Source organism: Hypanus sabinus, chromosome 31 (assembly GCF_030144855.1).
Source record: "Hypanus sabinus isolate sHypSab1 chromosome 31, sHypSab1.hap1, whole genome shotgun sequence".
Taxonomy (NCBI): Eukaryota; Metazoa; Chordata; class Chondrichthyes; order Myliobatiformes; family Dasyatidae; genus Hypanus; species Hypanus sabinus.
In genome coordinates this window covers 34,712,870-34,727,415 of record NC_082736.1, presented here as the reverse complement: position 1 = coordinate 34,727,415, position 14,546 = coordinate 34,712,870, and the positions used below count along the sequence as shown (strand labels likewise).

The 14,546-nt window shown below is 50.3% G+C and overlaps 1 protein-coding gene across 6 annotated transcripts in view; it reads left to right on the top strand.

Annotated features, from left to right (window-relative positions):
* Positions 1-14,546, top strand: part of mark2b (MAP/microtubule affinity-regulating kinase 2b) — a 220,077-nt gene that overhangs the window by 56,719 nt on the left and 148,812 nt on the right. For 2 of the 6 annotated variants that reach the window (XM_059955398.1, XM_059955395.1), the window contains exon 1: positions 6,214-6,369. The exons of the other annotated variants lie outside the window; for them this stretch is intronic. In XM_059955398.1, coding sequence (XP_059811381.1) covers positions 6,301-6,369 — 69 coding nt within the window. In that variant the 5' untranslated portion in view covers positions 6,214-6,300. Of the gene's footprint in view, positions 1-6,213; positions 6,370-14,546 lie in introns of those variants that run through there. 6 annotated transcript variants of the gene reach the window in all.

Sequence of the window (14,546 nt, the reverse complement as noted above, 5' to 3'; positions counted from 1 at the left end):
TATAATTCGCTTTAAACTCTCCTGGCAGGTTTTGGTGCCCAAGCTCCTCTTCACTTTTGTTTCAGTGGTTTCGGAGCTCGGTAACCTGTAACTTACGATTGCTGAACAGCACCCGGTCACTCCGTGGAAGATTGACACGGCTAGGGACCGTGGCTCAATCTTCTCGGATACATTGTCCTGGCTGGAGAAATCAGATCTCCGTTGTGAGATCCTGACAGCGTAAACGTGGTGCTGTTTCCACTAGTGGGAGAATCTCAATCTCAAATCGGGGACATGTGTGATAAATACTCGGGACTTTGAGATTAATTGAAGATCTCAACTGGAAATGAATCTGGTACCATAAGGCATAGCAGAATTAGGCCATTCAGCCCCTCGAGTCTGATCCACCGATTCATGGCTGGGCAAGTATGGTCCACAATAGAGACCCATATCAGAATCAGGTTTATCACTCACAAGTCCATTTTTTTTTGCAGCAATACAGTGCAATATATAAAATTACTACAGTACTGTGCTAAAGTCTTAGGCACCCGAGCTGTATGTCCAGTATCTTACGTGTGGCAACATCAATCTCTGGTGATTGCGTGCAGTTGCTTGGAGCATTCTCTGCATAGAACTGAGAACAGTATGGCACGAGGAAGGCCATTCAGCCCACAGTGGGTCAGAATCAGGCTAATTATCACTGACGTGATGAGAAATTTGTTGTAGAAAACACAGAAATGACTGCAAGTAGCAGAAACATCGATGCAAAGGACAGTCAGCGAGGGGATGCTCACGGGCCACTCAGAGAGGAATAAAGTGTTCTTAAATCACTGAGTGCAGGTCTTCGGGGAATCTCGGATGCTGAGAGTCCTTAACGATTAATGTTGTGTTTTCGTACAGACTGATAACAACGGGCAACAATTTTTTTTCAAAAGTGCGGCTTCCTCAGTATTTTTGTTGTGATAGACTGCTTTAACTGAACACAAACATAATTTCAGACAACTTGCATCACGTAAGAATTTGGAGAAAGGAGAAATTAACTTTTATTGAATATAAGGCCGTATATTTGTCAGAGCTTGAAGGGAGACGGGGAGAAGGCAGGAGACTGGGGGCTGAGAGGAAAATTGGATCAGTCATGATGAAATGGCAGAGCAGAGTCGATAGGCCGAATGGCATAATTCTGCTCCTATAACTCCTGGTCTTGTGGTCTGATGTGTTTAATTGCATAACAGTGCTGATGATCTGCAATAGTGTTTTGTGGGTGACTTGTTTGAGGTTTGTCCAACAATAATCAGCCAACATCAATGGATTCCAGTTGCCCTGATAGCATTTCTCTGAACCCTGTGACTTCCTGAAGTTATTTTAGAGGCATTCTTAACCTGGTTACTATTTGCAACGCAGTTTGCTAGAGCAGCGAGGGGAATTTTCCGGCGTAGCCAGTGGGCTTGGAGGGTGCGTTACAGTTTTCTGGAACACTATCAAGAGTTCAAGTTTATTTTCATTCAACCATGCACATGTGTTAGATATGTGGGCTATGACCAAATGAACAACGGCAGTCACCCAGCACTTTGGTGCTGGGTGTTTATCATCACATGTGTCAAAAATCAAACTTACAAAAAATAATGAAGAGAGAACTGGCAATGTTTGCAAGAAGATATCTACCAGAAAACACAATAACATCTCTGTACTTTGTCCAGTGTGAACTCATGGCAGCCTCGATCTCTCTCACCCCTCTCCCTCTCCCTCGGTGAAGAGCTCAACACCGGAACACACCAGCAAAGTTACCTTCAGACTACACATGAATCAGAACGTGATGCAGCCCACTGTGTAGTTGCAATCATTACAAAATCGAATTATCTACTTTGAATACAGTATACAGACACCATATACACACTTCCACATCCCATTACGTGTATGGCACATTAGCTCGGTCTTGGGGCCCATTTGGAGGAAATATTCATGGGGGCGGTGTGGGGAGAGACATCGAAGTGCGCACACTGCGCAATGGCTGCGGAATGACAAGGCCGTACGTGTGTATGAGGAGTGCGGTTACCGAGCGCTCGCCGTCACATTGCGTATACGCCAGACAGGGTACCGTTCCTCTGTGTGCAACACAGCACACTGAACTGGTGTAACCACAGATGAATTGACGAATGATAAAATACATTGCAGCAGATTGATATTTAGTGCAAAGTTTAAGGGGTAAAGAGCTACTGGTGAGACGTGGGTGGTGGTCTGTCTCTCAGCCTGGTGAACAGCTTTACGTTCCTCGGCATAAACATCACCAAGGATCCCACATGGTCTGTACGTACCTCTTTCATGTCAGATGGTTGAAGAAATTTGGTATGAGCCCTCAAATCCTAAGAACTTTCTACAGGGGCACAATTGAGAGCATCCTGACTGGATGTGGGAACTGTACCTCCCTCAATCACAGAACTCTGCAGAGAGTGGTGCAGACAGCTCAGCGCATCTGTAGGTGTGAACTTCCCACCATTCAGGACATTTACACAGACAGGTGTGTAAAAAGGGCCTGAGGGATCATTGGGGACATGAGTCACCCCAACCACAAACTGTTCCAGCTGCTACCATCCGGGAATCGGTACCGCAGGATAAAAGCCAGGACCAACAGGCTTCGGGACAGCCTCTCCCAGCAGGCCATCAGACTGATGAACTCACGCTGATGCAACTGTATTTCTGTGTTATACTGACTGTCCTGTTGTACATAATATTTATTATAAATTACTATACATTGCACATTTAGATGGAGACGTAACGTAAAGATTTTTACTCGTGCACATGAAGGACGTAAGTAATAAAGTCAATTCAGTTCAAGAGAATGTCTTCTCAGTGGTCCTCGCAGTCAGAAGCCGTGCTGTTCCTCACAGGAATATGTTGTGTTGGAGCCCCCAGGAAACAGTGACCCACTACGTCTTGCTGAAGTTTGTGTCTGTGTTTCCTGCACGTTGCTAATCAGAAAACCACTGACCACGTTTCTAGCTTTGGCGTACTTGGTGCTGGGTCCGCTGCAATCTGTCACTGGCAATTCTGATGAGCAATGTTATTTATAGTTATTGTTATTTAGAGATACAGCGTGGAACAGGTCCTTCCAACGAGCCACACCGGCCGGCAGCCCACCGATTTTAAAATTAGCCTAATCGCAGGACAATTTACAATAACCAATTAACCGTGCAGGGAGTCCGGAGCACCGAGAAAAAACCCATCCACATACCAGAAGGAATGTATGACCTCCTTACAAAGAACTCTGGAATTAAACTTACTTATTTTCTATTATTAGGTTTTCGTTTTATATTTGCGCAGTTTTTTGCCTTTTGCACATTGGTAGTTTGTCTTTGTGTGTAGTTCTTCATTGATTCTGTTGTATTTATTTGTAACTACTGTGAATGCCTGCAGGAAAATACATACATACTTTATTATTAAATCTACTTTGAAGTATTCCTCAGGGCCACAGCTGTGGAGATAACAAACAAATTACTCTCTTCAAAAAATAAAATGACTACTTGCTAGCGATCAAACTTTCCTCCCCGCCACTTGTTTGCGACTTCGCTGTGGCTGTCTTTGCATCGTGCTTGGCTCCGGAGTGTGTGCCGATGCTTGCTGGCTGCCCCCAGCACTCCCGTCAAGTGTGGTGGTTGTTGACGCGATTGCCACGTTTTGGCGTGCGCGCACATGGTCAATAAACTTGCATCCTGAAGTAGGACTTTTAACATCACAGCTTGTTGGATAATGAAAGGAATCTCATGTGCTCCCCAATCTCCTCCTCCCCCCTCACCCCACCCCCATCCAACCCAACTCCTTGGCTCTCTCCTCTGTTTACTGACCCAGAGTGTTTCCGTATTTACACCATCCAAGTCCCTGTCCTTGCTTCTGACCGTTAATCTGTCTCCCAATCTTTTCCAACTTCCTCTCTGTTTGTTTTTAAGTTTATAGTCTTCTGACTTTACACGTATACCCTAATGAAACAACGTCCACGGTGCGCCCAGAGAATATACCTCTCTCACAGCACGCAAAACAAAATATTGCTTTAAAGAAGTTAGTAAATTATCATTCAAAATGTAGTTATTGCACAGCACAGGTAGGCTGTGCTGGTGACGAGACCTCGGTGGAGGCAGGGTCACAGCCTGAGGGAGGAAGCTGTTGCCCAGTCTGACAGGAGTGGGTCAGAGAGAGTGTGGGATGGGCGGTGAAAATCCCCAGATGGACGACAGTGTCAGGAAGTGAGTGCTCATGTTCTTTGGTAGCACAAGTAAAGGCGTGGACCGTTTTCTAAGTAGGAGGTGAGCAAATTCAGAGATCGAAGCTGCAAAGGGAATTGAGGGAACTCGTGCAGGATTCCCTGAAGGTTAACTTGCAGGTTGAGTTGCTGACCAGGGGGTTAGGGATAGAGTCAAGGCAGAAAGAAGTTCACTCAAGAGCCACTTATTAGGAAACTTGTGTACCTAATAAATTGGCCACTGACTGAGTGAGAGAGTGTGTGTGTGTGTGTGTGTGTGTGAGTGGTCTGCTGCTGTAGTCAGTCAACTTAAAGGTTTGACGTATTGTGCGTTCAGAGATGCTCTTCTGCACACCGCCGTTGTAGCGCGTGGTTATTTGAGTGTCGTCTTCTGGTAAATATCGCGCATAGTGGGGGAGGGCGATCTCGTGTTGTGAACTGGTTTCTAGAAAAGTGTAGGCTGCACGTTTGGGTGTTGGTGGAGGGGGCGAGTGTTTCCCTCGGCTTTTCTGCAGGAGCACGGTGGGATGTGCGACGTCCACCTGGGAGAGCAGGGGTGAAGGGCTCTTCGTAAACGTGGCATCGTGCCAGATTCAGATTTGTTTGTTGATCACGCCCACATTGAAATGCGTTGTTTGCGTTAACGGCCAGCACAGGACGCGCTGAGGGCAGCCTGCAAAAGTGTCGCCGCGCATTCCAGCGCCAACATGGACGCTGGGAGGTAGGTTGGATTCTGCCTGGACCCGGGGGCATATGCTGAGTGAGCCAGAGCTTTTCTCTTTGGAATGGAGGTGGACAAGATGGCAGTCAGAGTCGGGTTCAATATCACTGCCGTATGTCGTGAATTTGCTAACTTTGCAGGCTGAATCTCTGAGTGTGCCTACATCCCGACACGACACGTTCTGGGTGGTGGGGTTCTTAACGATGGACCACCTCTTGAAGATGTCTTGGACACTATGGAGACCGGCACCCATGTTGGAACTGACAGATATTATGAATTTCTGCAGCTTCAATCTCGAGTGGAGAGCCAGAGGTGTTTTCCCAGGGTGGAACTGGCGAAATTAAGGGGGCCTGATTTTCGAGTGATTGGTGGAAAGTTTGGGGGAGTGTCAGAGGTAGTTTTTTAACCTAGAGAGTGGTGGTTGTCAAACGTGCTGCCAAGGGGCGGTGGTAGAGGCAGGTACATTAGGGAACATTATGATAGGCACATGGATTGCAGAAAAATTGAGGGCGAGGTGGGAGGGAAGGGTTAGATTGATCTTGGAGTCGATTAAAGGGTCAGCATGATATTGTGGGCCGAAGGGCCTTTATTCAGTGTTACGGCATTCTCCTCTGAACTTGCCTTTAACATCCCCCCCCACCCCCATGCGCTAGGACCAGAGGGCACAGTCTCAGAATAGAAAGGCATCCCTTTAGAATAGAGATGAGGAGGAATTTCTTTAGCCAGAGGATGGTGAATTGGTGGAATTCATTGCTATAGGCGGCTGTGGAGGTCAAGCCATTGGGTATATTTAAAGCGGGGGTTGATAGGTTCTTAATTAGTCAGAGCATTAAAGGTTATGGGGAGAAGGCAGGGGAATGGGGTTGAGAGGGATAATAGATCAACCATGATGGAATGGTGGTGCAGAATCGATGGGCTGAATGGACTAGTTCTGCTGCAGTGTGTTCTGGTCTCACACCGAGCGACAGAACAGCAAGGCAAAGGCCCCGCTCCTCTTTCCCACCCCCTCTCTCAGTGGACTCCCAGCTTTTGCACGCAGATGTCTGGAGCAGGACTTTGAACCCACATCCTCACGGAGCCTCAAGCACTGGCTGCTGAGTCACTGCCAGCAGAGCCCAGAAACCATTCAGAATCCAACCCCCACCCCGGAGAATTTCGCACCCACGGTGTGCAGGAGGGCCGTGCTTAGGTAACTGACAGGAGCCTCTGCCTGCATCCCTCCAATCACCTCGCCAGAGGAAAAAAAGAATATGCAGCAGGCCGCAAATCCTCTCACTGTGACTGGAAATGTTTCTCCAGATTTGTGTGTAGGTGTGCCGCACGGCCTGGAGGAGACTTGTCTTCACACTGCGCAGCTCTTTTGTGGCAAATGTCTCAGGCTGGTTGCATAATGTATTACTTGAAACTGCGCTGCAAGGTTCTGCAAACAATACAGGAGGTAAATGGCCAGTTGTGTGCTCTCTGTTCCCGGTGAGTGATCGCAGGAGGGGTGAGGGTCTCGCAGGAGAGAGCTTCAGTATTCTCTTCCCCCGCGGGGTGAGAGGGGGTGATCTTTAACATGCAGCAGTCCCACTGAAAACAGGCAAGTTTTTCCTTCTATTTAAAGATGGGGCACAATAACAGGCCCTCCTGACCTCGTAACCCTCCGCTGCCAGGTGACTAACTCACCTACTACCCCGTACGTCTTTGGGAGGTGGGAGGAAACCCCCTCGGTCATGGGGAGAACATACAGATTTCTTACAGACAGTGGCGGGGATCGAACCCGGTGGCTGGTGCTGTAACAGTAACGCTGCCGTCCAGCCCAGTAACGCGCTGTAACGAGAGAGGCTGCGAATGGGACAGGGCGCTCGATTCGACTGACACTGAAGGGCGGTGGGGGGGGGGGGGGGTGTGCAGTTACCCCTTCTGTCCCCGTGTGCCTGAATCACTGAACGCCTGGGTTTTAAAGATACTCTTGTAACTGTTAGCCCAGAATCGGCCGGAGACTCGGCCCTCGCCCGGTCCATTTGCCGCATTGAGGCGTCCAGCGAATCGTGTCTTTGCGTCAGCGACCGATGCAGTCTGACGGCTGTGCTAGAGTCACCGCATCTCCAGCGCCAACACAGCATGGCCACGACTCACCAACCCTAACCCGTATGGGCTTGGTGAGCGGGAAGGACCTGGAGGAAGCGCACACCGTCACGGGGAGAACGTGCACACTCCTCGCAGGCAGCGGCAGGAATTGCACCCGGGTTGACTGCACTGTAGAGAGTGGTGCTAACCTTGTGTGCGGGTCTGTCCCCCCCAGTGAGGCTCAGTGTGTGTGAGAGGCCGCCCCCTATGTATGGGAGTGAAGGGGGTGGAATTGATTTGACACCCAGCAGGAGACCCAGTGGCTCTAATGAATAGTCCTGCCTCAAGGAAGTGAAACCTGGATTTCTGAAGCTGCTAAGATTGTGGTCTACTGTATCCATCTATCCTTGCCTGCCCAAGAGCCGCATCTCTGAATCCTATGGTTGTGTTCCGTGACTGCTGTCAGCCCTGAATGTGTACATCGACTGGGTGTCAACCTTCCCAGCGTTCACTAACCTCTAATTCTTGTCGCTGACCTGAATCGCTCGTCCCACCCTCCATCCCACGATTAGACCCTCGCGAGGCGGAAGGTGAATTTTACTGACAGAAAAGAAGGCTTCAATGCCGGGTGATTGAAGGAAATGATACGTGGATTCATTTTAAGGTGATTGGAAGTTTTCCTCACATGGGGGGCTGGGTGTGGGAACGAGCTGCCAGAGGCAGATACATTAAGGACATTTAAGAGTCTGAAGTCAGCACATGCGTGATAGAAAAAACGGAGGGCTATGTAGGAGAGAAAGGTCAGATTGATTTTGGAGGTGGCGAAAGGATTAGCACCACATTGTGGGCTGAAGGGCCTGTACTGCGACGTAATGTTCCATGTTCGATTATGCTGACGCCTAATAGAACTGTAGTTCTGGTGGGCATTGGCCCTCAAAGATGAGTTAATATAGAGATAAAGATACTCAGTAAAGTTATTGGAAGGCTTGTCATATAAGGAGCCCCAAGACTCGCTTGGATGTCCTCATTGAAAGCTTTCAAATGATGGAGTGGATGTGGAGAGGGTGTTTCCTATAGTGGGGGAGTCTAGGACCAGAGGACACAGATAGAGTGGATGTGGAGAGGATGTTTCCTACAGTGGGGGAGTCTAGGACCAGAGGACACAGATAGAGTGGGTGTGGAGCGGCTGTTTCCTGTAGTGGGGGAGTCTGGGACCAGAGGACACAGATAGAGTGGGTGTGGAGAGGATGTTTCCTATCGTGGGGGGGTCTAGGACCAGAGGGCACAGATAGAGTGGATGTGGAGAGGATGTTTCCTACAGTGGGGGAGACTAGGACCAGAGGACACAGATAGAGTGGATGTGGAGAGGATGTTTCCTATAGTGGGGAGTCTAGGACCAGAGGGCACAGATAGAGTGGATGTTTCCTATAGTGGGGGAGTCTAGGACCAGAAGACACAGATAGAGTGGATGTGGAGAGGATGTTTCCCATAGTGGGGGAGTCTAGGACCAGAGGACACAGATAGAGTGGATGTGGAGAGGATGTTTCCTGTAGTGGGGGAGTATAGGACCAGAGGACACAGATAGCGTGGATGTGGAGAGGATGTTTCCTGTAGTGGGGGAGTCTAGGACCAGAGGACACAGATAGAGTGGATGTGGAGAGGATGTTTCCTATAGTGGGGAGTCTAGGACCAGAGGGCACAGATAGAGTGGATGTTTCCTATAGTGGGGGAGTCTAGGACCAGAGGACACTGATAGAGAGGATGTGGAGAGGATGTTTCCTGTAGTGGGGGAGTCTAGGACCTGAGGACACAGATAGAATGGGTGTGGAGAGGATGTTTCCTATCGTGGGGTGGGGGGGTATAGGACCAGAGGGCACAGATAGAGTGGATGTGGAGAGGATGTTTCCTATAGTGGGGGAATCTCGGACCAGAGGACACAGATAGAGTGGATGTGGAGAGGATGTTTCCTATAGTGGGGGAGTCTACGACCAGAGGGCACAGATAGAGTGGATGTTTCCTATAGTGGGGGAGTCTAGGACCAGAGGACACAGATAGAGTAGATGTGGAGAGGATGTTTCCTGTAGTGGGGGAGTCTAGGACCACAGATAGAGTGGATGTGGAGAGGATGTTTCCTATACTGGGGGAGTCTAGGACCAGAGGACACAGATAGAGTGGGTGTGGAGCGGCTGTTTCCTGTAGTGTGGGAGTCTGGGACCAGAGGACACGGATAGAGTGGATGTGGAGAGGATGTTTCCTATAGTGGGGGAGTCTAGGACCAGAGGACACGGATAGAGTGGATGTGGAGAGGATGTTTCCTATAGTGGGGGAGTCTAGGACCAGAGGACACAGATAGAGTGGATGTGGAGAGGATGTTTCCTATAGTGGGGGAGTCTAGGACCAGAGGACACAGATAGAGTGGATGTGGAGAGGATGTTTCCTATCGCGGGGGGGTCTTGGACCAGAGGGCACAGATAGAGTGGATGTGGAGAGGATGTTTCCTATAGTGGGGGAGTCTAGGACCAGAGGACACAGACAGAGTGGATGTGGAGAGGATGTTTCCTATAGTGGGGGAGTCTAAGACCAGAGGACACAGGTAGAGTGGATGTGGAGAGGATGTTTCCTATAGTGGGGGAGTCTAGGACCAGAGGACACAGATAGAGTGGATGTGGAGAGGATGTTTCCTGTAGTGGGGGAGTCTAGGACCTGAGGACACAGATAGAGTGGGTGTGGAGAGGATGTTTCCTATCGTGGGGGGGGGGGGGTATAGGACCAGAGGGCACAGATAGAGTGGATGTGGAGAGGATGTTTCCTGTCGTGGGGGAGTCTAGGACCACAGATAGAGTGGATGTGGAGAGGATGTTTCCTATAGTGGGGGAGTCTAGGACCAGAGGACACAGATAGAGTGGATGTTTCCTATAGTGGGGGAGTCTAGGACCAGAGGACACAGATAGAGTGGATGTGGAGAGGATGTTTCCTGTAGTGGGGGAGTCTAGGACCACAGATAGAGTGGATGTGGAGAGGATGTTTCCTATACTGGGGGAGTCTAGGACCAGAGGACACAGATAGAGTGGATGTGGGGAGGATGTTTCTAATAGTGGGGGAGTCTAGGACCAGAGGACACAGATAGAGTGGGTGTGGAACGGCTGTTTGCTGTAGTGGGGGAGTCTGGGACCAGAGGACACAGATAGAGTGGATGTGGAGAGGATGTTTCCTATCGTGGGGAGTCTAGGACCACAGATAGAGTGGATGTGGAGAGGATGTTTCCTATAGTGGAGGAGTCTAGGACCAGAGGACACAGATAGAGTGGATGTGGAGAGGATGTTTCCTATAGTAGGGAGTCTGGGACCAGAGGACTCAGATAGAGTGGTTGTGGAGAGGATGTTTCCTATAGTGGGGGAGTCTAGGACCAGAGGACACAGATAGAGTGGATGTGGAGAGGATGTTTCCTATAGTGGGGGAGTCTGGGACCAGAGGACACAGATAGAGTGGATGTGGAGAGGATGTTTCCTGTAGTGGGGGAGTCTAGGACCAGAGGACACAGATAGAGTGGGTGTGGAGAGGATGTTTCCTATCGGGGGGGGGGGGGTATAGGACCAGAGGGCACCGATAGAGTGGATGTGGAGAGGATGTTTCCTGTCGTGGGGGAGTCTAGGACCACAGATAGAGTGGATGTGGAGAGGATGTTTCCTATACTGGGGGAGTCTAGGACCAGAGGACACAGATAGAGTGGGTGTGGAGCGGCTGTTTCCTGTAGTGTGGGAGTCTGGGACCAGAGGACACGGATAGAGTGGATGTGGAGAGGATGTTTCCTATAGTGGGGGAGTCTAGGACAAGAGGACACGGATAGAGTGGATGTGGAGAGGATGTTTCCTATAATGGGGGAGTCTAGGACCAGAGGACACAGATAGAGTGGATGTGGAGAGTATGTTTCCTATAATGGGGGAGTCTAGGACCAGAGGACACAGATAGAGTGGATGTGGAGAGGATGTTTCCTATCGTGGGGGGGTCTTGGACCAGAGGGCACAGATAGAGTGGATGTGGAGAGGATGTTTCCTATAGTGGGGGAGTCTAGGACCAGAGGACACAGACAGAGTGGATGTGGAGAGGATGTTTCCTATAGTGGGGGAGTCTAAGACCAGAGGACACAGGTAGAGTGGATGTGGAGAGGATGTTTCCTATAGTGGGGGAGTCTAGGACCAGAGGACACAGATAGAGTGGATGTGGAGAGGATGTTTCCTGTAGTGGGGGAGTCTAGGACCTGAGGACACAGATAGAGTGGGTGTGGAGAGGATGTTTCCTATCGTGGGGGGTGGGGGTATAGGACCAGAGGGCACAGATAGAGTGGATGTGGAGAGGATGTTTCCTATAGTGGGGGAATCTCGGACCAGAGGACACAGATAGAGTGGATGTGGAGAGGATGTTTCCTATAGTGGGGGAGTCTAGGACCAGAGGACACAGATAGAGTGGATGTTTCCTATAGTGGGGGAGTCTAGGACCAGAGGACACAGATAGAGTGGATGTGGAGAGGATGTTTCCTGTAGTGGGGGAGTCTAGGACCACAGATAGAGTGGATGTGGAGAGGATGTTTCCTATACTGGGGGAGTCTAGGACCAGAGGACACAGATAGAGTGGATGTGGGGAGGATGTTTCTAATAGTGGGGGAGTCTAGGACCAGAGGACACAGATAGAGTGGGTGTGGAACGGCTGTTTGCTGTAGTGGGGGAGTCTGGGACCAGAGGACACAGATAGAGTGGATGTGGAGAGGATGTTTCCTATCGTGGGGAGTCTAGGACCACAGATAGAGTGGATGTGGAGAGGATGTTTCCTATAGTGGAGGAGTCTAGGACCAGAGGACACAGATAGAGTGGATGTGGAGAGGATGTTTCCTATAGTAGGGAGTCTGGGACCAGAGGACTCAGATAGAGTGGTTGTGGAGAGGATGTTTCCTATAGTGGGGGAGTCTAGGACCAGAGGACACAGATAGAGTGGATGTGGAGAGGATGTTTCCTATAGTGGGGGAGTCTGGGACCAGAGGACACAGATAGAGTGGATGTGGAGAGGATGTTTCCTGTAGTGGGGGAGTCTAGGACCAGAGGACACAGATAGAGTGGATGTGGAGAGGATGTTTCCTGTCGTGGGGGAGTCTAGGACCAGAGGACACAGATAGAGTGGATGTGGAGAGGATGTTTCCTGTAGTGGGGGAGTCTAGGACCAGAGGACACAGATAGAGTGGATGTTTCCTATAGGGGAGTCTAGGACCAGAGGGCACAGATAGAGTGGATGTTTCCTATAGTCGGTGAGTCTAGGACCAGAGGACACTGATAGAGTGGATGTGGAGAGGATGTTTCCTATAGTGGGGGAGTCTAGGACCAGAGGACACAGATAGAGTGGATGTGGAGAGGATGTTTCCTATAGTGGGGAATCTAGGACCAGAGGGCACAGATAGAGTGGATGTTTCCTATAGTGGTGGAGTCTAGGACCAGAGGACAGAGATAGATTGGATGTGGAGAGGATGTTTCCTATAGTGGGGGAGTCTAGGACCAAAGGACACAGATAGAGTGGATGTTTCCTATAGTGGGGGAGTCTAGGACCAGAGGACACAGATAGAGTGGATGTGGAGAGGATGTTTCCTATAGTGGGGAGTCTAGGACCAGAGGACACAGATAGAGTGGATGTGAAGAGGAGGGGAGTCTAGGACCAGAGGACACAGATAGAGTGGATGTGGAGAGGATGTTTCCTATAGTCGGGGAGTCTAGGACCAGAGGGCACAGATAGGGTGGGTGCGGAGTGGCTGTTTCCTGTAATGGGGGAGTCTGGGACCAGAGGACACAGACAGAGTGGATGTGGAGAGGATGTTTCCTATAGTGGGGGAGGCTAGGACCAGAGGACACAGATAGAGTGGATGTTTCCTATAGTGGGGGAGTCTAGGACCAGAGGACACAGATAGAGTGGATGTGGAGAGGATGTTTCCTATAGTGGGCGAGTCTAGGACCAGAGGACAGAGATAGAGTGGATGTGGAGAGGATGTTTCCTATAGTGGGGGAGTCTAGGACCAGAGGGCACAGATAGAGTGGATGTGGAGAGGATGTTTCCTATAGTGGGGGAGTCTAGGACCATCGGACACAGATAGAGTGGGTGTGGAGTGGCTGTTTCCTGTAATGGGGGAGTCTGGGACCAGAGGACACAGACAGAGTGGATGTGGAGAGGATGTTTCCTATAGTGGGGGAGGCTAGGACCAGAGGACACAGATAGAGTGGATGTTTCCTATAGTGGGGGAGTCTAGGACCATCGGACACAGATAGAGTGGGTGTGGAGTGGCTGTTTCCTGTAATGGGGGAGTCTGGGACCAGAGGACACAGACAGAGTGGATGTGGAGAGGATGTTTCCTATAGTGGGGGAGGCTAGGACCAGAGGACACAGATAGAGTGGATGTTTCCTATAGTGGGGGAGTCTAGGACCAGAGGACACAGATAGAGTGGATGTGGAGAGGATGTTTCCTATAGTGGGGGAGTCTAGGGCCAGAGCACTCAGATAGAGTGGGTGTGGAGTGGCTGTTTCCTGTAATGGGGGAGTCTGGGACCAGAGGACACAGACAGAGTGGATGTGGAGAGGATGTTTCCTATAGTGGGGGAGTCTAGGACCAGAGGACACAGATAGAGTGGATGTGGAGAGGATGTTTCCTATAGTGGGGGAGTCTAGGACCAGAGGACACAGATAGAGTGGGTGTGGAGTGGCTGTTTCCTGTAATGGGGGAGTCTGGGACCAGAGGACACAGACAGAGTGGATGTGGAGAGGATGTTTGCTATAGTGGGGGAGTCTAGGACCAGAGGACACAGATAGAGTGGATGTGGAGAGGATGTTTCCTATAGTGGGGGAGTCTAGGACCAGAGGACACAGATAGAGTGGGTGTGGAGTGGCTGTTTCCTGTAATGGGGGAGTCTGGGACCAGAGGACACAGACAGAGTGGATGTGGAGAGGATGTTTGCTATAGTGGGGGAGGCAAGGACCAGAGGACACAGATAGAGTGGATGTTTCCTATCGTGGGGGAGTCTAGGACCAGAGGACACAGATAGAGTGGATGTGGAGAGGATGTTTCCTATAGTGGGCGAGTCTAGGACCAGAGGACAGAGATAGAGTGGATGTGGAGAGGATGTTTCCTATAGTGGGGGAGTCTAGGACCAGAGGACACAGATAGTGGATGTGGAGAGGATGTTTCCTGTCGTGGGGGAGTCTAGGACCAGAGGACACAGATAGAGTGGATGTGGAGTGGATGTTTCCTATAGTGGGGGAGTCTGGGACCAGAGGACACAGATAGAGTGGATGTGGAGAGGACGTTTCCTATAGTGGGGGAGTCTAGGACCAGAGGACACAGATAGAGTGGATGTTTCCTATAGTGGGGGAGTCTGGGACCAGAGGACACAGATAGAGTGGATGTGGAGAGGATGTTTCCTTCACTGGAATTCAGAAGAATGAGGGATATCCGCATTGAAAGCTTTCGAATGATGGAGGGGATGAGGGGAGGATGTTTCCTATGGTGGGGGAATCTGGGATCCATTGCCAAGG